Raw genomic sequence first — 26,065 nt, forward strand, 5'->3', positions numbered from 1 at the left:
CATCGTTCAGACAACTTAGCTGCACAGCACCTTCATTTTCAACAATCAAAGGTCTGTGAAAGTTAGAAATATTTTGTGTTTGTCGCTGCGATTCATAAAAGTAACCATGTGACCAAATTCTTCATGTATACCCAGAAAATAATCCCAGAAGATCTTGAAATTTAAACTGATGTCACATAAATGGCAACCCTGTGCAAACGTGTATTTTGCAGCACTAGCAGTGCATCACTTGCCCTCAGGGAGAGGGTGCCCTTCAATTTCTAAGGCTGCGTGACATCATATGGATAAGGTCTATAGAGAGTCTGAAACTACAAGGAGTTCAAGGTGTTCAGACATGGGCTAGTTTGTAGCTCTTAATTAGGAGAAAGTCTGAAACTTGAGTTCGAGGAGGGCAGTCATGCGACAGGTAGCTCTGATTCTGGATGTATCATCAATATTGTGGAAGCTTTTGCTGGAATAAAGGTGTCACAGCCTGACATGTATACGTGCAAGTTGAAATCTCCTATTTTTGTCGAGCCCACCGAAGGTGTGGGGAGACTAAGGGATCGCCTGCAGCGTCTGTCCGTCTGTCGTCCGTCCGTCCGTCCATCCGTCCATCCGTCATCCGTCTGTCCATCGTCCATAACGCTACAAAAACTTGAATAACTCTCTACTGAGGACTTCAATTTCAATCAAACTTGGAGGGAAGAGTGGTTATACAAAGTTACACATTTTACCAGATATGAAGGTCACCTCAAGGTCAAAGGTCACAGGCAGAGGTCAATGAACTTTAGGGGCCAATGTTAAGTTTTTACGGAGCGTTTCGATTATGGCTCATAACTATTGATATATATGTCCGTTTGTGACCAAACTTGGATGGTAGATGTCCCTTGGGGAGTTGAAGGTCATCACAAGGTCAAAGGTCACAGATGGGTCATCAAACTCTTAGGGCCCAATTTAAAGTTTTTATGGCGCATTTCGATTATGGCTCATAACTTTTGATCCCTATGTCCGTTTGTGACCAAACTTGGCTGGTAATGTCCCTTGGGGAATTGAAGATCACCACAAGGTCAAAGGTCACAGACAGAGGTCAACAAACTTTTAGGGCCCAATGTTAAGTTTTCATGGCGTGTTTCGATTATGGCTCATAACTTTTGATCCCTTGTCCGTTTGTGACCAAACTTGGATGGTAAATGTCCTTTGGGGAGTTGATGTCAATCGTTGAAGGTCACCACAAGGTCAAAGGTCATAGAGGGATGGTCAATGAACTTCCGGGAGTTAGAAAAACAATTTCTTCTGCGCGAATGGGCAAGACACAATTTGGCACTTGCCTTGTGTTTTTGTTGTTTTTTTATATGCATGAGGACTCGGCAAACTGAGAAAAGGAGAAGAGAAAGAAAGAAACAAAAATGGACCCATGTGGCACATATCACAACAGTGATGTATAGTTATGACGATATAATCAAACATTTGACCTAATCAAAATATCTCAAAATAAAGCCTTGATGATGTCATCCATGAGTGATCATAATGAAAAGTTTTGTCATTAGATATCGACATGTGGCATGATCATGGAAATGTTTTTGTTATCAAATAAAGATATCATTGACGTACTTACATGTAGTTCGCACAATTCTCCCTATCGCATATAGCCGATATCAGGCGATATCACCTCACAATACCGATATCTGATAGATCGCTTTGGGACGTATACTTCCAGTTTTGTGGTTCTGGAAAATCGTACCAAAGATGCTACGTAGTGTAGGATCTTTGGTCGTACATTCCTTTCTGGAAATGTCTCAAACAAATATGCGAGTTTGACTTAAGGTCGAAGTGGTCTTTCCTGCGAAGCAGATTTTTCCATGCTCTCTGCTAAACTTTGTCTGTTGGGAACTTCACCCATGTCACATCCTTCATCTATGGATATTTTCCATAATTTCGTCATTTGGCATCATCAGCCCAGCATTGGGCTGCTTCGCATAAGAATCCCATTTATCAAATTTAAAGTTACAGATTAGAAAATAACTCTATTATTCGCGAGATTATAATACAGAAATCGATACAGTCTATGAATACTAGCCAGTACTTCGGCATTCAATGTGCATAAAAGCATACATTTACACGTTGCGAGTTCATAACTGGAAGTTTATATCCCAAGAATTAAAGGTAAAAAAATTAGAGCGCCACACGCATTCAAATTAGAACTATAAGGGATAGGGAAAATTGTCCAGAAATAGAGAAGAATAGGTAGAAAAAAAGAAAGACAAATACAATAGGTGGTACGCTGTGAATAGCATGTCTTCAAATTATAAAAAATCTGAAATGTACACTTGTTAAATACATGTAGTTCCAGAATTCATGATTTACAACATATAAACCTTTTCACATCAATAAAAGTCAACATGGAATGGATGTCAGAGGGCAATTTGCCATTTCACTTGTAAAGTCAATTATATTACCTGCCCTGAGCCTGTATCTCTTTCAAGACACCATACAATTTCCTTGCAGAGGAATGCTGCTACTTTTCCTCATTGAAAAATAAGAATTGCACACACTTCTAGTTAAGCTGTGAAAAATATTCAAGCAACCAAAATTGATAATTTACAGCTGCTGTGAATAACAACAGTAAATGAGCTAATGAGCAAGGCTGATGGAAGATAAATTTTATGTATGTGTCCTTGCAGGTTCATGGTGGTGTACGGCAGAGGCATGGGGCAGCTATCAATGCTGGGAGGCAAGGAGATCGGGCAGCAGAGAGAGAAGATGGGAGAGGAGCAATTGTGGATGAAGGTGGAGGGGCAGGTGTTGCTGGTGAGGGGGTGCGTGAAGCTGAACAGCCACTCAACAACCAAGCTGAGGACAATGCAGGACATGGTAATTGTGTAGTGGATAGTGTAGTGAATTTCTTCTTTTTTTTGGGGGGGGGGGCACGCAGACAAAGATTGCAAGGAAAAGACAGGAGACATTAAATTAGTGTCGGGAAAAGTTGTAAGTAGTTGGCAGAGGCCAGAAGAATTACACTACATATTAGAAAAGGGCTAGGATGTGGGAACAACCTGTAAGCTAAGGACATACAAAAATAAGCAGACTCTGCTACTGAGTATCATTGGATTGCGGGTTAGTATTGTAAAATAAGGGTTATGATATGTTGTCTTCAGTATGTGTCAGTTTCTGCAGGTGAATAGATATACAGGGGAATCCTGTTGTAACAAGATCGGATACAATGAGAATCCGCATATAACGAGATAAATCGTCCGGTCCCAAATAAATGTGCGTGTTAGCCTAGGGAAATTCAGAGTTTCGGTTATTGCGAGATAATTTTTGGGCGTAAAAACAAAGAAAAACAAAGACAAATTTGTGCGGATATAACGACAACTTTTTTTTTTGCAACCCAATTAAAAAACAGGCAAAATCACACACTATTTCAAAACCAGAAAAGGTTAATTCTCCTCGAATTGTGTGAATTATCGTTGCGTGCAAGCAGAGACTAACATCTGCCAGTGCCAAACAGAACGCAATCAAAATGCACCGCAAGTTCATATAAGTCTCTTTCTGAGGGCCGTGATAGAACAGCATCGGAATATTTAGAAGCTATAACCTTTGCTATTTATGCCAAAAATGTTATAACAAATGCTACAATTCAAATTAACATTCTTTAATGGCTTATACAAGAAAAATGTGAGCGGTGAACGCAGCAAATTGTAAGTTTTGGGAGAAACTTTGAACATGTTCAAAAATCCTTTGCAATGAGAAAAACTGGTTGTAAAAATGAAAACTGTTTTTGAGTTTGATCGCAACTGTAACCGAGCCCTGACGAAAGTTAGAATCTGCTATTATTTGCTGCTTTCGCAAACATTAACCGCTCAGTAAGATACCCATTTACGTAACTTTGATTATAAGATAAATTGAATTAGATGTCAAAATTAAAATACGATGGGGTCGTATGATAAAATTTTAATTAACTCAGCTCTAGCTTATCGAAATGCAAGTACTATTTCAGTCGATTTTGCAATCCACAGTTACTCGTTAATGGTTTTTGTTTTCGTAAACGGCATTCACCCGTCAATCTTGTCAGGTAAAACCGTCACGCAAAGCACTCATTCAACCTGATGCATTGCAACAAATAGTAAGCTGGAAGCACATGGCGCTCTTGCAGTAAAATTAGCAAGCGTTTCGCTCATCACACTGTAAAGTAATAGCGAGAGAATATATAGGATGTTGGGAACGGTTTCCCTGGAGGAAATAAAAGACGAGAGTGTAAGACGTGGTGTAAACTTTCACCACAATATACATGGTTTATATCAATAATTTGTCATAGAATGAAAGATAAATTCGTATTTTACTCACAGCTTTCATCCACACGAGTTACGCTAAACGCAGCGTTGATAGCGCGATGACCTTACCTTTAATTGCATAAACTTTGCTTCTCTCTTCTCAGATGTGCAGATTGATCAGCATGGGGATAACAAAAGGCAGACCCCATCTACGACATTATTATATGATTTGTCAAATCTGAAATATTTGATAACAAGCGTCGAGAAAAAAAATTATTGTAATTATCGCGAGAATGCTCTTGCATTTTCCTGTCGCATTTCTTGTTTATCTGTTCATCAATACGACGTCATATTATTTATACATGTAACCCAATTCTAACAGAGCATGTTTATATAAAGTGTACATTCCACAAGTGTGCGGATACAACCCTGTACATGCATCCCTGGCAGGTTGTTGTCTTCCCACAAGAAAATTTGCATGATTGAGTTCATAACAAACAATCTTATATGCAGATGACATCAACTGGAATGCACTTGAGTGGGACCGAGCTGCTGAGGCCTTGACTTGGGAAGAACTCCTGGGACTGGATGGCTCTCTGGTTTTCTTGGAACACGTCTACTGGGTCACTGTCCTCAATGCCCTCTTTATCTTCCTCTTTGGTAGGTTTGGGCAAATAATTAGCCCAGTCAATAGTCACTCACTATTGACAAAGCATGATATCAACAACATGCCCCTTGGGGTATTGGCATTACTCATTGGCTGTATGTTATTTATAGAGGATGTGCAATTGTCAAGATTAGTGTGTTTTATGTAGTGTTACACCAACTACACATAGCATGACGATAGGACGTACATGTATATATCATTTTTTGTCCCCGCCGAACGAGTTCGAGCAGGGGACTATGAAACGGGCTCCGTACGTGTGTGTGTCCGTGTGTCTGTCCGTCCGTCCGTCTGTCTGTCTGTGCGTCCGTGTGTGATCAAAATGTTCAATTTGCTACTTCTCTGTCATTTATAAGCCAATTTTAATTCTGTTTGCTTTATATGATAGCACTACATGGGAGCTTTGAAACTTCTACACAGAATTTCAGTTGTGACCTTTGACCTTGACCTTTGACCTATATTGTACATTTTGCTTCAAAATGCTACTCCTTCGCCATTTCTAACCCGATTTCGATTCCGTTTGCTTTATGTGATGGCACTAGGTGAGGGCTTCAAAACTTCTACACAGAATTTTGACCTTTGACTTCTTTGACCTTTGACCTTGATTTTTGACCTATATTGTACATTGGCTACAAAATGCTACTCCTTCGCCATTTCTAACCCGATTTCGATTCCGTTTGCTTTATGTGATGGCACTAGGTGAGGGCTTCTAAACTTCTACACAGAATTTTGACCTTTGACTTCTTTGACCTTTGACCTTGATTTTTGACCTACATATTGTACATTGGCTACAAAATGCTACTCCTTCGCCATTTCTAACCCGATTTCGATTCCGTTTGCTTTATGTGATGGCACTAGGTGAGGGCTTCAAAACTTCTACACATAATTTTGACCTTTGACTTCTTTGACCTTTGACCTTGATTTTTTACCTATATTGTACATTGGCTACAAAATGCTACTCCTTCGCCATTTCTAACCCGATTTCGATTCCGTTTGCTTTATGTGATGGCACTAGGTGAGGGCTTCAAAACTTCTACACAGAATTTTGACCTTTGACTTCTTTGACCTTTGACCTTGATTTTTGACCTATATTGTACATTGGCTACAAAATGCTACTCCTTCGCCATTTCTAACCGATTTCGATTCCGTTTGCTTTATGTGATGGCACTAGGTGAGGGCTTCAAAACTTCTACACAGAATTTTGACCTTTGACTTCTTTGACCTTTGACCTTGATTTTTGACCTATATTGTACATTGGCTACAAAATGCTACTCCTTCGCCATTTCTAACCCGATTTCAATTCCGTTTGCTTTATGTGATGGCACTAGGTGAGGGCTTCAAAACTTCTACACAGAATTTTGACCTTTGACTTCTTTGACCTTTGACCTTGATTTTTGACCTATATTGTACATTGGCTACAAAATGCTACTCCTTCGCCATTTCTAACCCGATTTCGATTCCGTTTGCTTTATGTGATGGCACTAGGTGAGGGCTTCAAAACTTCTACACAGAATTTTGACCTTTGACTTCTTTGACCTTTGACCTTGATTTTTTACCGATATTGTACATTTTGCTACTAAATACTACTTCCGGCGGGGACATATTTTACGCACCGCGTAATTTCTACTTTTCCTTGTTTTTAATTCAAATAAGACCAAATCACCAAGGGAGATTGCCTCTTACTATGTTTTTATTGGACAATATGTTTAGCATTGATTTATATGATTTTTATTGCTCACCCAAGTGACCTAATGCGATCTTTCACGTCTGTCATGTGTAAGCTTTAGACAATTTCAACTTCTTCTTAAAAGCCCTATGATGGATTTTTGCCACACTTGGCAGGTACGTAACATTCTCATTTTTTCAAGTGGGCACAATGCTCCCCCCCCCCCCCCCCCCAGCCTGCAAGGGAGCCCCCAAAGGCTCCAAAATTAAGAAACCTTTTTAAATTTTCTAAAAGAAGTTTCAAAGCTAAGTTAGTGCTATGAGTACCTATATTAGTCACTGTTAGTTTCAAGCTTTTGAATGACAAATCAAGGGGGTTCCCCCCCCCCTTTTGGGGCCTTGTACGGGCCAAATTCAGAGCCAATTTTCACATTTTTATCTTCTTGAAAATTGTATGGACAAATTTCATTAAACTTGGCAAGTATAATTGTGAACCAGAAATTAGTTTGTCTACTGGCAGGAGACATCAAGTTTACGAAGAATACACATTCCACAATTAAACAGTCGCCATATTTTGATGGTCAAAATCAGATAATGGACAGGACATTTTAGATGAAGATACAGGACTATGAATACAACTTACATATAATACAAACATACTGAACTTCAATGAATTATACTTACCTGTGATATTCCGCATGAAGAACAAGCTTGTCAAATACTAGTAAATAAAAGAGAGGAAATATACCAGAAGCTGTGCTTATGTCACATGTAATTTCTTGAGGTAGGTATATTTTGCGCTGGATTGATTTGGTCATTAGATAGAAGAAAAAAAGTGACCGAGTTGAGCAAAGCATACAAGTATTATGCAGAGCCACATATACTTTGATGTAAATACAAAATTTAAATAGTGTAGAATGTGAACTGATGTAGATTATCTTTCATCCAGTCAAAGTGTAATCTCCGAAATTATTGTGAATCACAAAACTGGAATGGAAACTTACGTTGTGCGACTGTAGAATGTGAATTAGAAGATATGGTTACAACTAATTAATGTTCACAAAGAGATTTGCTCTATTCGTAAATTGCAATGAATAGATGATAAAAACTGATATTGTGTATGGTACATCAAAACAAGTTCAATAGTCGAGAAAATTAATGAAGTTTAAAAGTTGACTTCTTCACTCTTCACTTTCAATTTGTGAAAACAAAATACCGGTATATCTATTGCTGCAGATTGACTGTGCTGTAAACGATTGCCCTAGCACTGTTAGTCTTCCAAGCTAATCCAAATCCCTATAAAACACTTTAATTTTTGCTTGTTATTATAATATCCCTTTCAAGGACTCACGAGTTCAGTTTCTAACTGTATACTGTAAATGTTATTACAAAAACGTGAATGCATTAATAGCATTTATAGTATCCATCTGCCATTTATTATTTGTCCATAAAGCAACGCAACCAAACAGTACCAAATGCAGTGAAATGCATTATACAGTGTAGAGCACCATAGTATTATTATCAGAAGTATGTTCCATTCCTTTTTACTTTAATCTGCTTGAAGCAGTAGTCAAACCATGTGTCATTTTCGTAGCAACATTAATAAGGTATCCTATATGTATGAAGATAATTGTTACCCGGTCATTCTGCGCTATAATTGCTAATATTGTAGCCATTGAATTTTTTCACCTCATCAGCAGTGTATGTTACTGTGTGGTTACGATAACAAATGTTGGTTATGAATCCGAAAGGCTCATTCATTGAATGAACTACAGTGTATAAAGGTAATGGATGTTATGAAAGTAGCTCAGTGCAAGTTCAAAACACGCAATCAAAGTTATCGGGATGCCATTATGCAATGTAGGGGGAACTGATAGCTCGAGAAAACTTGTGTTTAGGTAGGTAAAGATTGCCGTATGCAGTCTTTGTATAAAAGTTTGACTCATGAGCATCTTCTGAGCATTGATATTGTATAAAATATTTTTGTTTTGATTATGTTAGTTAGTTTGAACTATGAAAATAAGTGCGTTTACCTCAACAATATTGTACACTTATTAGTAAAATGAATTCATGTCTTCATTTGTATGATCTTCATTGAAATGATGATCACTTCTGTAAACCAACAATTGAGTCTTGTATATAAATAACTCTATAATCATGGTCAAAATGTTTTGGAGTGATACACGATGTAAGGCGAAAACCAACCAACAAAATGTCATGTATCATCATGCAAATTTCAGACGTTTAGAGTCACCCGACAAATTTTCAAGTGACAAATGTAACACTATATAAATTGCGCCGTAGCAGACTGCTTTACCATTTTTAAATGTTACGAGCGACTGTTAAAAGAAAGAAAAGAAAAAGAGGCAAAGTTTAAGAAATGAATTAAAAAGCATGTAAATGCAGGTGATCATGTTTAATATCCAAAGTAAGAGATTACAATCGGTCATGCAGTTGTATATGATTGCCTCATTTACATGTCATTTGATTTCTATAAACTATACTATTTTTGAATTAAAGTCCCATTCCCTCCTAGATGAACATTTTGTCAGGTTTTACTTATTAAACAGCAAATGCCTATTATACATTGAGAGATGACCTATACATACATTTGTATATACTAAACCAGTGAAAGAAAGCATACATGTATTCTACATCACACAGCATAGGTTACAATTCAACAGCAGATTTGCAGAAAACTTAAAGTGTTAAAGTGCATTACAAGTGTGACCTTTACAAGCTGGACAGCAAGATTGAGAGTTGCTCTTTTATTTTTTGTTTCAGCCTTCTGTCCATACCACATTGGGGGACTGAGCACCCTTCTGCTAGGCTGGCAAGAGATAATCAGATGGACTCATTTTGAAGGCCTCATCACCACCATGCTGGGCTACATTTGTTTGGCTGTTTTCCTTGTACTCTTTCATGTATCCTTTGAAATGTCTGTTCTCACCATTACCGTATGTCCAAAAAAAAATTACAACGGGGCCCTCCGCAATGATATCTTTAAAAATAGTGAATCAATCTAAATACAAGTTCAGGGTATGAAACTATAACTCATTGCCCACATCTTACAGAAAACCCCATTTGATTTGCTTCAGTGGTCAAAGAGAAATTTGAGGAAGTTTGTAGAGGATGTCGGGAATCTCTTCCGTCCAAATTCTGTCTATTATTCACACACATGAGCATTGAATTGCTAAAATTGGAAGAATCAGACTCATGACATGCTTTACAACAATCCATATTTCTCTGTGACCGCTTAACCAAATTGAATGGGGTTTTCTGCATAATAGAGCTAAAATGTTATATTTCAAGAGCCTGAAGTAGCATTTAGACAGGTCGATCATATTGGGTGTTATCAATTCGAAAATCTAATTGTAATTTTTGGGGCGACTTACTGCAGTATGTCCCCAAAAAATTACAATCAGATTTTTGCATTGATAACACCCAATATGATTAATTCTTTTAAATGCTACCAAATGCTACTCCTTCGCCATTTCTAACCCGATTTCGATTCTGTTTGCTTTATGTGATGGCACTAGGTGAGGGCTTCAAAACTTCTACACAGAATTTTGACCTTTGACTTCTTTGACCTTTGACCTTGATTTTTGACCTATATTGTACATTGGCTACAAAATGCTACTCCTTCGCCATTTCTAACCCGATTTCGATTCCGTTTGCTTTATGTGATGGCACAAGGTGAGGGCTTCAAAACTTCTACACAGAATTTTGACCTTTGACCTTGATTTTTGACCTGTATTGTACATTTTGCTACAAAATGCTAGTTCCGGCGGGGACATATATTACGCACCGCGTAATTTCTACTTTTCCTTGTTCATTTGTTAAATACACTGTAAAATGATAATGAACAAAATCAGACTTTATGAAATAGGTTCGTTAAGTTTTTCTAAACACCAGCGCAAACCGAATAACATGCATGCGTTGTTTATCGTAACTTGCCGGATATTGTACGCTGTTGGTGCCCAGCGGTACTGCAATGATTTCATGAATTATTTTGGCTATAATCCTATACATGTAGCCTATGTTTGCGCCCAAAGTGGTTGAAAATGCATCCTTTATTTTCTTCCCAAAATCTCATGTATGACATACATGGTTTCCTGAGAAATACTTGGGAGGGTGATATTCATGATGCTTTCTACACCTACATGTATCTCTTCCTTGTATATTTAACCATTCTAAATGAATGACATTTTTGTTTGTGAAATGCACTGTAAAATGATTTAAAAAAAAGAAATTGTCACTGACAGAAGAGAATATCATAACTAATCTTACTAATTTGAGTGTTGAATGTAAGTCAGTGTATGCAATGCCCTCTTCAAATCATAACCATGGGACTGCAGATGATTAATGCTCGTATAGAAATACAGGTACAACAATGTGGCACTTGACAAATTTACAATATTCAGATCTGCAGTCAGTTGTTAAAATTCTTCCAGACAGCCCGTCTCTTTGGTCTGTGCTATGTGGTACTCAAGGTATTCCTCCTCGTTGTCCTGGAGATAGGTGTCTTCCCTCTGATCTGTGGCTGGTGGTTGGATGTCTGCTCATTGGTGAGTCAAACTTTAAGAAGTGCCCTCTATCAGCAAACATTTATATTTTCGCACACTGGACAAAATTTTAGGTCCATATTTCAATTCAAATCAATTTAAATCAAATTTTGTCTCCAATATGTCATTTTTTTTTTTTTGTCAATACATGTTCAAGGAAAGGAAAGTACAATATATTACATCAAATATTTGAATCTATATCCTACATCATGAAATTTTTGAATAAGCATTGGCCGAGAGCTTCTCATGTGACTGAAAATAATTTCACCATGGAAAGAAAGTGAATGTAACGTGACGTCAGCCTCAGTATGTCCATTGCCTGAGCAATTTTCTTTATCACTTTTTTTGGAATGGCGTGATCGTTAGCTATTGATATCTAAACAAAGCAAATCGCAAATATGATGAGGCTGAGAGCCGCGGGACATCGATGCTAACGAACGCCTACGATGCACCATTATCCCCCTGATATGTAAACCAACCCCTGTATGTTCTAGTTCAGCTACTATCATAGACAATATTTTTATCAATTCTTCTGATCATCATTTCATTTCTGGTATCTTACTCTCTGATTTAAGTGATCATTATCCCATTTTTTTGTTTTTAAGCTATTTCGAGTTCAAATACTAAAAAGTATAATGTATTCCGGAAAATAACACCTTTTTTCATTAACATCACTGATGGGTGATTTATCAAAAGCTGACTGGTCAGATGTTCTTGAGTTGAACGATGCCAATCTCTTACCCATGAATTATTTTTGGGACCGTTTTCTGTTTATATCAAATGAACATATGCCATTTAGAAAAAGGGGGTCTGTTGATAAAGGGTTTTAAAAGGCCTTGGATCACATGTGCAATACTGAAGTCAAGCGATAAGAAAAAAGAGATTATTTAAATTGTGTAGATTGATCCAAACAAGAGTAATGAATTATTTTACAAGCAATATCGTAATCATTTGAACTCTGTTATTCAACAAGCTAATAGAAAATATTATCATGATGAATTTTATAAGACTAAATGTATTTCGAAACATGTGTGGAAATTTATTAATCGGACTCTGGGAAAAACTGATTGTAATTTGCCAGAATTTTTAGTGCAAGAAAATGATGTGATATATGATCAAGTTTTAATAGCAAATATTTTTAATGAACATTTTGTTGACGTTGGTCCAAATTTGTCTCATTTGATTGATACATCAGATACATCTAAATGTTCTTCTGATTTTCTTCTCCCATAATTTTGAACGTTCTTTTTTTAAACCGGTTTCTGAATCAGAAATACAGTGCTCACTGCTTAATCGGGAGGGGTCGGGAGACACGTTTTCTCCCATTTAAGTGGTGCTTCTGCTTAGCCGGTGGCCAGTACGTGGCCCGTGCAAACCACACAACATGAAGCCCTGTATGTGGGCACCATGCACAGTTTTCAAACCCGCCGATAGCCACAGCAACAAATACACGCGCGCTGATGACATGCAGACACAAAAACACGATATGAAAAGACACAGCAGTCTCATAAATGCATCATCGGAACAAACCTTCATTCATTTGAGTTCACGAAGTAATTTTTTTTTTAGTGTGCTTTATAAATAAAGCAAATAGGCTAAACACAAGACTCCTAACTGATGCTTTTGTAGTATCCCTAGTCTAGATTCTAGATCTAGACTAGCTGGGGTCATCCCACGAGATCGACACCTGAGTGCATATGCAGCCAAAACTGGGTGCAAGTTTGTTTCTTGAACTATCCCATAATGCATCTTAAGCGATGCTCACCGTGAGGCACCCAGGTATTGGCAATACCGAGCACTGATGCAATATTACATGAACTATGCTCTAATTGAGTATATCTTAACCCTGTGTCATTTCAACTTTCCCTCTCTACCAGTCTCTATTTGATGTGACGATCAAGGAGAGGCTGCAAGGGTTTCATGCTGCTCCAGGCACAGCCACCTTTCTTCACTGGCTAGTTGGCATGGCCTATGTCTTCTACTTTGCCTCGTTTATACTACTGCTCAGAGAGGTAACTCTCACATGTCCTATAGAAAGACATTACATGTGTGTGTTTCCATTAAAAGTGATACTAATCTGCAGATTATTTCACCCATGCCCTTTTCAAAGGTAACAACGTTATAGACTGTTTATCTTCTTTCAGTTTTGATATCATATATGTAAAGAATCATAGGTACAAGTATGAGATATTTGGGATGAACTCCACCGTTTGATATTTGAGATTTAGTGTAGGGATTTGTTCAGGGTTCTTGTTTCAGATTACTGTTAAAGTGGAAATTTTCGCGCATTTCGCGCAACCAGAAACTAGCGCGAGAATAAAAGCGTGCGAATATTTTTGCTTGCCATATGTTCCTGTGCATGATGTCTTGATTCCGCGGAATTGAAAACATGCGAAACTCTTCTTACCCGGTTCAAGCGCGAAAAATTAGTCGCTGCGAAAATGTCCACTTTTACAGTAGTTAGGTTAGTTATAGGTCTTTTTGTCTTAGTTTCTTTGTTTCATCCACTTTTTATGTATATCAATCAATCGATCATATAATTTCTTGTATTACGTGTGGGGGGAATGCACCCTACAAGCCCAGCTTTTTAGCATTCCTCCCCATTTCCAACATTTCCGTATACCTACAATTTTTTTTTTTGTAAACTTATCCTTTATTTTGTATTATGATGAAATCTATGTATTCAATTTCTGTAATATATTTATATGTTTCTGTTGGAAATGAAAAAATAAATGAATGAATGAAAATAAATGAATGATAAAAGGCTAATTTCAACAAACTTTACTTCAATATCATGTGGGTCATTTAGAGCAATAAACTAACACATTTTTTTTTCTTGTATATCCTCCTTAGTAGTAGTACAGATCACAAAATACCTCAAATGACAGAGCAGTTTGGGATGAGGTGTATTTTGTGGCAATCTAAAAATTATGTTTGGGTATTGAGGCTTTTTTTTTTTTATACATACCATACTACAGGTATATATGGTTAGCAAGATTGCTCATTTTCTTGGCCCAGCCTATTAATCATGATTATTCTGTGGGTTAGATCACTTTGGAATATGCCCACATTTAAGCTTATGCCTGCTCTCATTTGCTCTCAATCTGGTAACCAAGGTGCTGCGTCCTGGTGTTCTCTGGTTCCTTAGAAACCTCAATGACCCAGACTTTAACCCCGTCCAGGAGATGATCCCATCTGCCCATCTATCGCCATGCCCGCCGTTTCATCCTCTCCATAGTCGTGTTTGGTAAGTGTTGTACTGCTCATGGTGTGGCTGCCAGTCACCATCATCAAACATCTCCTGCCTACTTTCCTCCCGTACCACATGCACCTCTCAGGGTGAGTGTCCAACTCCATTACCAGCTTGCTGGAGAGCTGAAGAACAGCATACAGGTAAAATGCAGATACACATTGATAAACAAACATATCTGAAAGAGGGAAACTCGTAAATGAGAAGGTGGTGGTAAGGAATTGATTGAAGGGTTTTTAAAAGACATTCTCAGGTGTGCTACAGTGATAATGATATCACACAAGTGATTTTGTAATGCTTGGTTTGTCTCTTCCCCCCTGTAGGGACACTTGCTGTGACAGAGCTGTCCCTTGAACTTCTTCTTCTTCAAGTGGTCTTGCCAGCACTCCTAGAACAGGGTCACACCCGCATGTGGCTCAAGAACCTTATCAGATACTGGACCATCATGGCAGCTTTCCTTTTGTGAGTGTGTTCTTACTTCTTTAACTGAGTTTTCTTGTTTTCGACCAGATACATGTAGACTGCTCCTTTTTTCATACCTCCACCCTGAAGGTTGCCTGGAAGTATTTTGTTTTCTTCGGGATTGTCTACCCATCTGTTCTTCCCACCAAAATGTTGTTATCTAGTCGTAAATTCTACTAGGTGCAAGTCAAGTATATGTTATATAGTGTAATTGTTAGAAAATTAATTGACAACTGTTATGTTTGTGCACTTCCTCTATGGTCAGAATCAAAGAGCTTCTTCAAAATGGATATGGCAGATAAAGTGATTGCATGAGAAGTGGAAGGAGGCATCTCAGTCAACTGTGCAACCGTCAAACATTGTACATGTTCACACACTTCCTTGTACATGCATGTTTTGATGCATATGAATATTCATAAAAACACAGCTCGCTAGCGAACTTGTAGCTTGTAAAGGGCTTAGGCCTGTGTGAAACATAAATCAGCATGATTTCATGTCCGTTGAGTGTAAAGCTGAATTTTCAACCTGTTGTATATTTACAGGGACCTCAGATCATACCTCCTTGGTGATGTTCCACTTGATGAAGAATTTGATGACATAGGTAGTGATGAAGCTGATGAAGACCATGAAGAGGAAGAGAACATACAAGAGGATGAAGAAGGAGAAAATGAGAATGGTGTTGACCTGGAAGAAAATCGTGGTGCACATTTCATTGACATAGGTAGGACTTACCATGAGGCACTTGCTGACAGAGGAGCCTTAAACAGTGCAGTCAACAATGTACCACACAGGACTGAACAGTTTGCTGAAGTGGCTGAAAAGTCAACCATAGGACAACCAACAGACTTGCCTCTTGAAACATGTACACTCCCTGACAAGAGCAACAAATTCTTTCACAAGGAGTTTTGAGCAGAGTGAGAAAATGAAGAGACAGTTCAATGATGACAATAATGATGATGCTACACAGCACATGCAGCTCAGGCACTCCCATGAAGATAGCGATGTTGAGATGAGGGAAGTAGAGAGAGATGTTGACTCAGTTGCAATAGAGGGCTTGCTGGATTGTGGCAAGGATGGAGACCTCACAGACGAACAAAGCAGTGGACCTGAGGATGAAGAGGAGGAGGAGGAAGGGGCAGAGGGAATGGAAGGGGTGGATGAAGTTGTCCATGTGATGGATCAAGAGAACCCAGTGGATTTAGGAGTTGGACTCCATGCTGCCCATCATGCCCTTCTCAATAACAGACAACCTACACATTTTGAGCCATACAACAGACCCAACCTCTTCCATATTAGGGTGAGCATAAAGTGTCCACTGGCAAAATTTATTTCAATTACAGCATGAAGTAATGGTTGTGTGCACTCATGAGTTCAAATTCCCATTTTCTGATTTCTAACTTACCAAACTGGTGGCTTTGAAATGATTACAGTGCACTCCCACTATAACGAACACGGTTATAACAAAATTCCAGTTACAACGAAGTAAAAATTCAGACCGTAAAATGATTCGCTCTTTGTTCTTTATTGTTTATATATTTGGTTATAATGAAATTCTGATAGAACCAATGGGAATTGCCGGTCTCAAGGACTTCATTATAAGGCAGTCTACTGTATATGTAACTTGTCCCATTTCATAAAAAACAAACAAAAATAGATATGTTAATATGTACCTTTGTAAACTAGAAGTGAAATCATCCGATTAATCAGTATGAATATTTAGTTTATTTGTGCATCTGCAAATGTAAACACTGTGTAGAAAGAGTGGGGAATGTTCTGCTTTTTCTGTGGATTCCTACCATTCATACAGAATAGGAAGCATGGAAATTGTCAGAAAATGATTTCATGTTCAGCTGTTTTACTCCAATTTCACAAGTTGTGAACCTTATAAATCAGTTTTTGAACTTGTTAAGGTTATCATCTTTTAACTGTATCATCTCAAGGATTTATCGTGGAATTTATGCATTTTATCTACTAGTCCGACGTCTCTGTCGGATCACTGTAGATACCCAGTTTTTCCATTCTTTAATTAAAAAAAAAGAAAGAAGGAAAAGCATTTCAAAAAGACTTCATAGCTTTTTTTTGATGTTTTTATTGCTTACTGATAATCCCCTCAAACTCAGTATGTGTCATGACAATACTCGCTACATCCCGGCTGTGCGTGTGCCGAAGCGAAACGCTTACTGGTGCTAGCAGTTTAGCAAATTCAGCGTACAAATGGGCCAAGTGTTCTGGCTTGGTATGGTGAACATTTCATATTCAAGAAAGAAATCATCATAAGTCATGCTTCCTCTTTCCTTTTGGAACTGTCCCTCGATGTCTCATGTTCTGTAGAGCTCTTTGTGTTTCACCTTTTCCAAGCCCCTATTGCTATTTTTGGGTGAGATTGTTCCTTTTTGTAATCTTCTAGGCTCTAGTGATATTCCTGGGACTGGTTTTAGAATCCTCCAAATCACAAATTTTAAGCAAAAATTCATGTCAACATTGGTGATTCTAGTGTGTCCTTACTATGGCTAGTACTGAGTCCCGTAGCTAGTACTGAGTCCAGTATTTGCATTTCTGTGCTTGCAATTTCAGGTGGCTGTTGTATCAGCTTTTGATTAGTTGCTAGTTTCAATCAATTTTGAAAAGTTTTTCTTTCACTTTCTGTTAACCTTTGGGCCCTGCATTTGACTTCCTCTCTATGGAAAACCCCAAATTGTCTCCCAAACCCTCTCCTACTTCTTTTCCAGCTGGGTCTGGTAGGTTATCAAAAGCAAACTTCCAGTGTTGTTATACATATATGGGTGGCAGTTGTAACTGCCATGGAGTAGCCATTACTTTTCCATGAGTCCACAACACCCCTCAAACAGGGGGGCAGAATCCGCCCCCCCCCCTCGACGTTTCGCGCTATAATTCTGTAACGCGAGAAGGCCTCGACGCGAGGCTTCTTGACTTCTTTGTTCAAGTCTCGGGCAACTTTTGAGACCAAATTTGCAACGTCCCGCGCATACTTTTTCGAAGCCACGCCCATTTTTGTAACGGCATGTCGCCCAAAAACGGGCACAATTTTGTGATTTTGTGTTCATTTCCTATGGAAAATAGTGCTCTGTCATGAAGTCATAAAAACCTGATTATATTTACAATTAATCACTTTCATTGATTAATTTTATGCTAATTATGGTAGAAAGTGGTCAGTGACAATTTTCAATAAAAAACAGAAAAAAACAAAAGTTGAAAAATGGAGAAATACATAAGAAATTCTGAATAACAATAAGATACATAAGAATTGAAATGAGTTTTGGAAGTTTTTGTGATGTACAATTGTTGATATGCTAAAACAGATTTACAGATCAAAAAGTAGACTCTCAACGCTTTTAATTAGGCTAAAATATGATCTTGAGCTTAATTTGCATAATTGTTTAATTAAAAATTAGAAATTGATTGTTTTAAAAGATCTTATGACACAATCTTGTAGATTATGACATGGGCCTCACGCATGCCAAATTTCGTCGTGATCGCACCACCGATGGCCGAGATCTCGGGGGGGAGGGTGGAATCCGCCCCCCCCCCCCCCCCCACAGTCTTAGCATAGCCAAAAAAAGCCCAGCCTGATTAGGGTTAAAACCCAAGTCCTCAGACTCACCTAGATCTACTTTAATCCAAGCTGGGCCTGGTAGACTTTCAGTGGCACTACCTCCATTACTTTGTGTCCCCCTGCATCCATCTCTCCCAACTTAGAAGGAGTTTCTCCTTCCTTCTGTGAATCAAGGGCTGGATAAGGGGGTCTCCCCCTCCCTACCACGGCCAGCCTGGGTCTGGCAGCTAGGGGGTGGAATTGGTTTCCTGGTTCTGAATTCGAGGATTCACAGTGGACTGTTTAAGCTTTTTAGCTCACCTGAGCCCAAGGCTCAAGTGAGCTATTGCGATCGCTCTTCGTCCAGCGTCCGTCGTGCGTCGTCCGTTGTGCATCGTGCGTAAACTTTTTACATTTTCATCTTCTTCTTGAGAACCCCATGACCAATTTTCACCAAACTTGGCAGGTAGCATCCCTAGGGGGATAGGATCTCAATTTGTTCAAATGGGCACCATGGCCCTCCTGGGGCCCCCAGGGGGGCCCAAACCCCCTAAAATTAGGGAATCTTTAAAAATCTTCTCTAGAACCAGAAGGTGATAGGGCTTAGATAATACTATGAGTTAGTACATTGATGACTGTAGTTTCAAGTTTGTTCATGGGGTTGGCGGAATCAGGGGTGCCCCCCCCCCCCCCCCCCCCCCCCTTGGGACCCAGGAGAGGGGATGGGGAGAAGTCCTACAGCTGTAATGGTGCCTGAATTGTACATTTTCATCTTCTTCTTGAAAACCTCATGATGAACTTTGACCAAACTTAGCAGGTAGCATCCCTAGGGGGATAGAATCTCAATTCCTTCAAATGGACACCATGTCCCTCTTGGGGGCCCCTAGCCCCCCCCCCCCACATTGATGAATATTTAAAATCTTCTACTCTAGAACCAGAAATGATAAAGCAAAGTTAATACAATGAGTTTGTACATTGATGACTTTAGTTCCAAGTTTGTTCATTGCACATCCAGGGCTGCCTGCCCCTCCCCCCCCCCCTCCACCCTGGAGTTGAAGAGGGGGGGATCTGTATGCAGACCTAGATTTCCAATGTTCTCAGGTAAGAGTGTGCAAAAATGCATGGAAGATGAAATTGTGATACTCAGGTGAGCGCGTGACCTCCGGGTCTCTTGTTGTTAACATGAGGCTTCTTGAGCTCTTTCTCCATCAGCAGCACTAAATTGGGGCCCCTCCCGCTTTCATTTCTTCAGCCCACTCCGCCTCTTCTGTAGCCATGCTCCCCCACATTGTACCCGGTTCTAGCACTTGGGTCGTGAGCACTGGGCCCCACCCTCCAAGCTTCTGCTCCCTCGCTCACCTTCGCGAGAGACAGATCAGAGCTCCTCCCCCACCAGGGGGACTGAGGTTGAGGTCTAGCTACCCGCGCATGCCCTATCATCCTGGGAGTTTTCCTTCTTCTAACCTGCGTGCACAAGCCTTCACAATGCATCCAGCCGAGTGCTGGCCTGCATGCGTTGTGATAGCCCCTTTGCTCTTCCTTGACATCTATTCCAGCAGCCCATGGGGGATACTTAGGTGTGGCAGGCATTGCTCCCACCCTGAGTCGGCTCCCCCATGTAGACATTTCATGCGCAGTCTCAGGTGGAGCTTGGCACATCTACCTCTGTTTATGCCCCTGTCACACTTTGCTGGACAAGGCAAAGGCATGAGGAACGGATGTCGATTTTAGGCATCCATTGGTACCCATTAAAATGCATTTCATGTCTTTTTTATCCTTTGGGTGGACTATTATCTTCCGGTGATTTCCATCAGCGCGGCCAGAAAAATTTGTGCATGCACAAGTTTTTTCTTAATTGCCAAAAACGGATAGCGCCATCTGACCCTTGTCCGATAGTTGTCCATTTTCTCCTGTATCTGTATTGTACTTTATAATTTTCCATGCGTTTCCATCCGCTCGTCCTCTTGTAGAGTTGGTTGCTGCAAGAGATGGAACAGCTATGCACAGCTTATCAAATGCATAAGCATGGTTCTCTGACGTTTGATGTACGTCTCATGCGTCACCCATTTGTTCCTCTTGCGTTTTGTCCGGTGGTCATGCGGTTGTTCGGTCCCTATACCATGCATGTACGCTCCTCTTAAGATGGAAACTTTACATTTTGTCCATCGGATCCGATTGACAATTAACGGATAAGCAAAATGTTGCCTGTTTCTTGTATGGTGGGCCTATCCAGCAAGGTGTGACAGGGGCTTAAGGAGAACATAGTGACTAATCTCAATGCTATGGGACAGGAGGCAGAGACGTCACTTCGATGTTTCTTGGGTAGCACCTATCCAGCTGCCTATGCACCAGTGAGGGAAGTGTCCACTGCTGGATCTCCATGCTCCCCCACCCCTTTCTTCCAGAGACACTTCGGCAGAGTTGCCAGTTTATTTCTGGTAGCAATATTTTGGTCCCCACTGGTTTAAGATTTTGAGAAATTATTTTGAGAATACTGTTTCTTCAACTGGTATTTCTTCTGTTGTTGTTTGCATGAAAAGTATAAAGACAGCCTTTTCACCAAATTCACTTTGCAGCCCTAGGGGTACTGCAATGCTATTGGGTAGACTGGCATCTCAGGCTCAGGCATTTGTCTCCCAGCTGAATTCCATGCCAGGCTGGACCACCTAGCTAGGGAGCTCTCTCTCACATTTGAGCCATGCGGGACCAAGTTCTCCTTTCACGTAAAAGGGGAGCAATTACTAACTTCACAGTGCCAGAGTAGCGCTGTCTATAAATATGGCCCTGGGGAAATCACGTCCTGCCCCCTTCCCACTTGTACTTCATGTATAAGCCAATATAGAGGTAGCTCTTTTTGCACTTTGGTACAAATGACCTTCCTCCTTCACGGTTGGTTGGGCCCATTTTTGTCCTTTTAGCATCTTACAGCAAAAGTTTGTCCAATGGATCAATTTATCAAATGCAGGTTCTATCAATGAAGAAACTTGCAGTGACCACAAGGTGACCAGAATTGGCAGTTTTTCTTGTATTGGGGAAGGATCCTTTTGGTGATTGGATTGAATGCATTATCAAACCACCTTGCTTTATTTCACCAAATTCCATGCTTGCTGTTGGGTGGTTGTAGTAAGCACTTTTTTGATTATTCGAATGATCTTTACATCACAGTTGTTTTTCTCAGTGAATTTAGCCATTTCTGTTCTTGCACAAAGTGGAACTACAAACTGGCTAGTATGGGCCCACGGTGAGCTAGTGAAATGTTTCTAAGTCATTGTGGCATGTTCTAAGGTTAGTGGTGTATGCGTCAGTCCATTTCTTTCTTGCTACATGCAGGCTAGCTTAATATCTCGCAGGAGGGCCATGTGCTGCCTAGCCACCTATAGCCGACCTTCTAGGATGGCTCTCTCCACCCATTGTCTAGAGCAGCACACCGTCGGCTTCACCGCACTAACCATACCGCTTCATGGGCCATTGTTTGTTTGCGGAGCAGTTCCTCGTAGCAGTGGGTAGGGAAATACTGTGAAACTCTGTGTATGCAGCACACTTTTTTTGCATAGGGAAATATGAAAAGTTGGAGGTGCGCCTTATATACAGAAACAGCTGAATCGCAGCCAAAGTTCTGACATACCGTAAAGTTCCGTGTATAAGACGCACCCGTGTATAAGACACACCCCTACTTTGGACATAAAATTAAGAAAAAAAAAACAAAAATTTCCATGCAAATATTGCGTTTGTCATACATATTATTTCAGCTCAAAATTTCCCTAGAATGCAGCATGTATTTGCTCTATTGTTCATTTCCTTTTATACTTTCTTTTAACGGTATTCATGGGACATCCCGCCGAAAGCCCATTTTGCAAAATCTCCCGTTCTCCCGCTTGAGATTTGATTTCTCCCTCCCTGGCTCTGTGTCTCCCGGTGGAAAGGATTTCTTACTTATTGCTATCGTATGTTGAAAAAATAAGCCTTAGATAGCACCAGAGAACATCTAGAACCCTAGGAACTTCGCGCTTCGCACACATCAAGTTGGAGTCTCCCGTTTGCTAGGGGTTTCGGGCGGGAGAATCTCCAGATCAGAAGGTGCTTGGGGTTGGAGTCTCTGATTAAGACGTACCACAGGTGGTCATCATAACGAATGTCATCAGCCTTTACCCAATCCATGCACTTTAGTATGACTATATATACCACCAATTCATTGTCCCCGCTGAACAAGTTCGAGCAGGGGACTATGAAACGGGCTCCGTACGTGTGTGTGTCCGTGCGTGTGTCCGTGTGTGTGTGCGTCCGTGTGTTCAAAATGCTACAAAATGCTACTCCTTCGCCATTTCTAACCCGATTTCGATTCCGTTTGCTTTATGTGATGGCACTAGGTGAGGGCTTCAAAACTTCTACACAGAATTTTGACCTTTGACTTCTTTGACCTTTGACCTTGATTTTTGACCTGTATTGTACATTTTGCTACAAAATGCTACTCCTTCGCCATTTCTAACCCGATTTCGATTCCGTTTGCTTCATGTGATGGCACTAGGTAAGGGCTTCAAAACTTCTACACAGAATTTTGACCTTTGACTTCTTTGACCTTTGACCTTGATTTTTGACCTATATTGTACATTGGCTACAAAATGCTACTCCTTCGCCATTTCTAACCCGATTTCGATTCCGTTTGCTTTATGTGATGGCACTAGGTCAGGGCTTCAAAACTTGTACACAGAATTTTGACCTTTGACTTCTTTGACCTTTGACCTTGATTTTTGACCTACAGATGTATATTGTACATTGGCTACAAAATGCTACTCCTTCGCCATTTCTAACCCGATTTCGATTCCGTTTGCTTTATGTGATGGCACTAGGTGAGGGCTTCAAAAATTCTACACAGAATTTTGACCTTTGACTTCTTTGACCTTTGACCTTGATTTTTGACCTAATTGTACATTGGCTACAAAATGCTACTCCTTCGCCATTTCTAACCCGATTTCGATTCCGTTTGCTTTATGTGATGGCACTAGGTGAGGGCTTCAAAAATTTTACACAGAATTTTGACCTTTGACTTCTTTGACCTTTGACCTTGATTTTTGACCTATATTGTACATTTTGCTACAAAATGCTACTTCCGGCGGGGATATATATTACGCACCGTGTAATTTCTACTCTTCCTTGTTGTGATAGGGAGAGTCACCTTCCCCGCGTGCGGCTCATACTTTCCCTGTACACTGTTTGTGTATAGTATGAATGCAGTGTGTGTAACTGTGTGTGACAGACGGCGTAAGAAGGAGGCATGAATATGAGAAAAATGTGTTCGTACGATCGTCGCAATCTGTGTCATTGTATAGAATATGTGCATGTTGTATGTTAACATTAAACAGCATGTTAAAAAGTTAGCAATGCTGCCTCTTTCTCCGCATTGATAGGGTCATAGTCAAGGCGCTAAATCCTGTAAGGGGCTTAATTAAGGAGTTCGTTCAACCCACCCCGCAGAAAAGGTTTGACCACACAGGGTGGTAGATGGGACCTCCATGAATACCCCCAGGTAGTATGTGATTCAAAATCGTGGTATCAATAAAATTTTACAGGCCACTTTTCATTATTATTTGTTGGAACAAATGTAAAAAAAGTCTGCGCATGCCAAGACTACTACACGCACCACTGGCACTTGCAGGAAGCTCTATGGGACGTACAGTGCCAGTGGCGCATGTAGTAGTCTTGACGCAGACTTTTTTCGACCAAAAAAGGGTTTGTGCCTGCAAACGATGCTGTCACACATTTCCGGGTAAGCTACGCCGGCTTGTAACGAGTACGGATTTTCCAGCACGTAGGAGAATTTTCTGCGGGCGGACAAGGATGTTGGCGAGTTCCGTACTTGCATCTTACCTGCTAGACGCGTGCTACTTTCCTGTTACTTGCGTGTATTCCATGTGACCTGCGTGAAATCTTCGAAACCGACCCGTTTTCAGTTACGAGCGACATACGGGGACTGCGAAGTACCTACGTGGGAGTTGCCTGCGAGGTCTGCCACTAAGGACCTCTTACTTGTGTTCTGCGTGTACCTCTGCGGGCAAACCCCCGCGACTCACCCGGAACAAGTTTTGCGCATGCTCAAGGCCTTGTCAAACCGTGCCTGGGGAAGACTTGCGGGTTGACTTGCGGGAAAAAAAAAAAATAGCTACCCGGACCTCCCCGCAGTTGGCCCGCACCTGGCAGTACTCATCTGGTATCTCGCCCGTAGATGCCCGGAGGTGCGGACGCTAGTCCGATACATTTACCCGCAGCCAAGTTTTGAGCATGACCAAAACATTTTCCGAGTGAGTCACGGAGATTGCCTGCAGAGGTCCACGCAGAACACCAGTAGGAGGCCCGTAGCTGCCGCAAATTGCAACTTTAATAGCAGTTGACCCGCTGAAGTACGTAAGTTGCCCGTGGATCTACGCAAATCGAATTCCTTTAGAAGGATTCCTTCACCAAGGCCCTCATTCGCCACCAATGCGCGTGACACGCAGGTCACATGGAATGCACTTAAGACGAACGTAAGTAGCACGAGTCCACCATGTAGGACGCACATGAAACTCACCCAAAGCCTTGTCCGCCCGCAAAAATTGTCCTGCTTGCAGGAAAATCTCCACACGTAACAAGCCCGCGTAGCTTGCCCGGAAAGGTGTGTCAGGGCCTAAACTTGACTGCGGGTAAATAGGACATGCGTGCGCAACTCCAGGTAACTACGGGCAAGATTCATACTAGGTACTGTCATGTGCAGGTTATCTGTGGGGACTTCCGTGTAGCCAAAATAAAACCTTATTGTTCTTCGCAAGTCGCAGGCAAGGCTTGCCGGAAATATGTGATAGTATACGGTCTTTCCTTTTCATGCCAAGTGGCAGGTGACGCTGGTCGCTATCATTTTAAGTATATAGATTGTTAAGAGGCAGATGTGGGAAGATTTAACAGAAAGTATCTTTTAAAAAGAGATGAAAGCTTGAAATTTGGCATTAATTTTCCATTATGTCATATTTTAAGACAAAAATAACATCCACACATAAATTCAAGAGAGTAGCCATTTATCAAAATTGTCATTAATGTGTTACGCAAAAGTTAATTCTCAACCTATAATTTGATAAAATTGCCATTTAATAAAATAGTTTTGCTGTCTATTCATTTGTGTTCATACGCATTCGAACAATATTATACTAGTGAAATTTATGTTGAGGATCCCCTTCACTTTTTTTTTCTTGAATGTTACTCTATTGGTGTACAAGCATAAATGATTATGTTACTTTTACAATAATTTTGTGGTCAAGACAACTTTCTACTTTACCATAGTCGTTTATAATTTTGCCACAGCAAAGTAGGATAAAGTGAAAAAAAAAGACATCTTGAATCCAGACAGGTTTGTTTCTTTTGCCTTTCGTTCACATCACTCATTGTAGATCGGATCTTAAACTACCTACCTCAACACTATACGATTAGCCTGGATAAAAGTGAAAGGACGCCTAAGATTTTCCCTCATTTTCTCCTATATATAGCATTAATTCATTACTGCCTATTTTGAGACAAATTCATTTTATTCTATTACTCTTTTTTTTTAACAATAGCTTACGAACACAAAAGTATGATTTTAATTCTTTGGATAATACAGCGTACGTGTATATTCCTTCTTTAGAAAGGAAT

General features: G+C 40.2%; 1 protein-coding gene across 1 annotated transcript in view; it reads left to right on the top strand.

Annotated features, from left to right (window-relative positions):
* LOC139744590 (E3 ubiquitin-protein ligase MARCHF6-like) overlaps window positions 1-26,065 on the top strand; it is a 246,330-nt gene that overhangs the window by 176,088 nt on the left and 44,177 nt on the right. The window contains 12 exon segments of the mRNA XM_071655019.1: window positions 2,664-2,853; window positions 4,767-4,913; window positions 9,367-9,506; window positions 11,007-11,150; window positions 13,025-13,159; window positions 14,264-14,338; window positions 14,340-14,396; window positions 14,398-14,486; window positions 14,662-14,680; window positions 14,741-14,859; window positions 15,402-15,746; window positions 15,748-16,156. Coding sequence (XP_071511120.1) covers window positions 2,664-2,853; window positions 4,767-4,913; window positions 9,367-9,506; window positions 11,007-11,150; window positions 13,025-13,159; window positions 14,264-14,338; window positions 14,340-14,396; window positions 14,398-14,486; window positions 14,662-14,680; window positions 14,741-14,859; window positions 15,402-15,746; window positions 15,748-16,156 — 1,869 coding nt within the window.

Source organism: Diadema antillarum, unplaced genomic scaffold, assembly GCF_040938485.1.
Source record: "Diadema antillarum isolate AM-2024a unplaced genomic scaffold, OU_Dant_1.0 seq00001190_RagTag, whole genome shotgun sequence".
NCBI lineage: Eukaryota > Metazoa > Echinodermata > Echinoidea > Diadematoida > Diadematidae > Diadema > Diadema antillarum.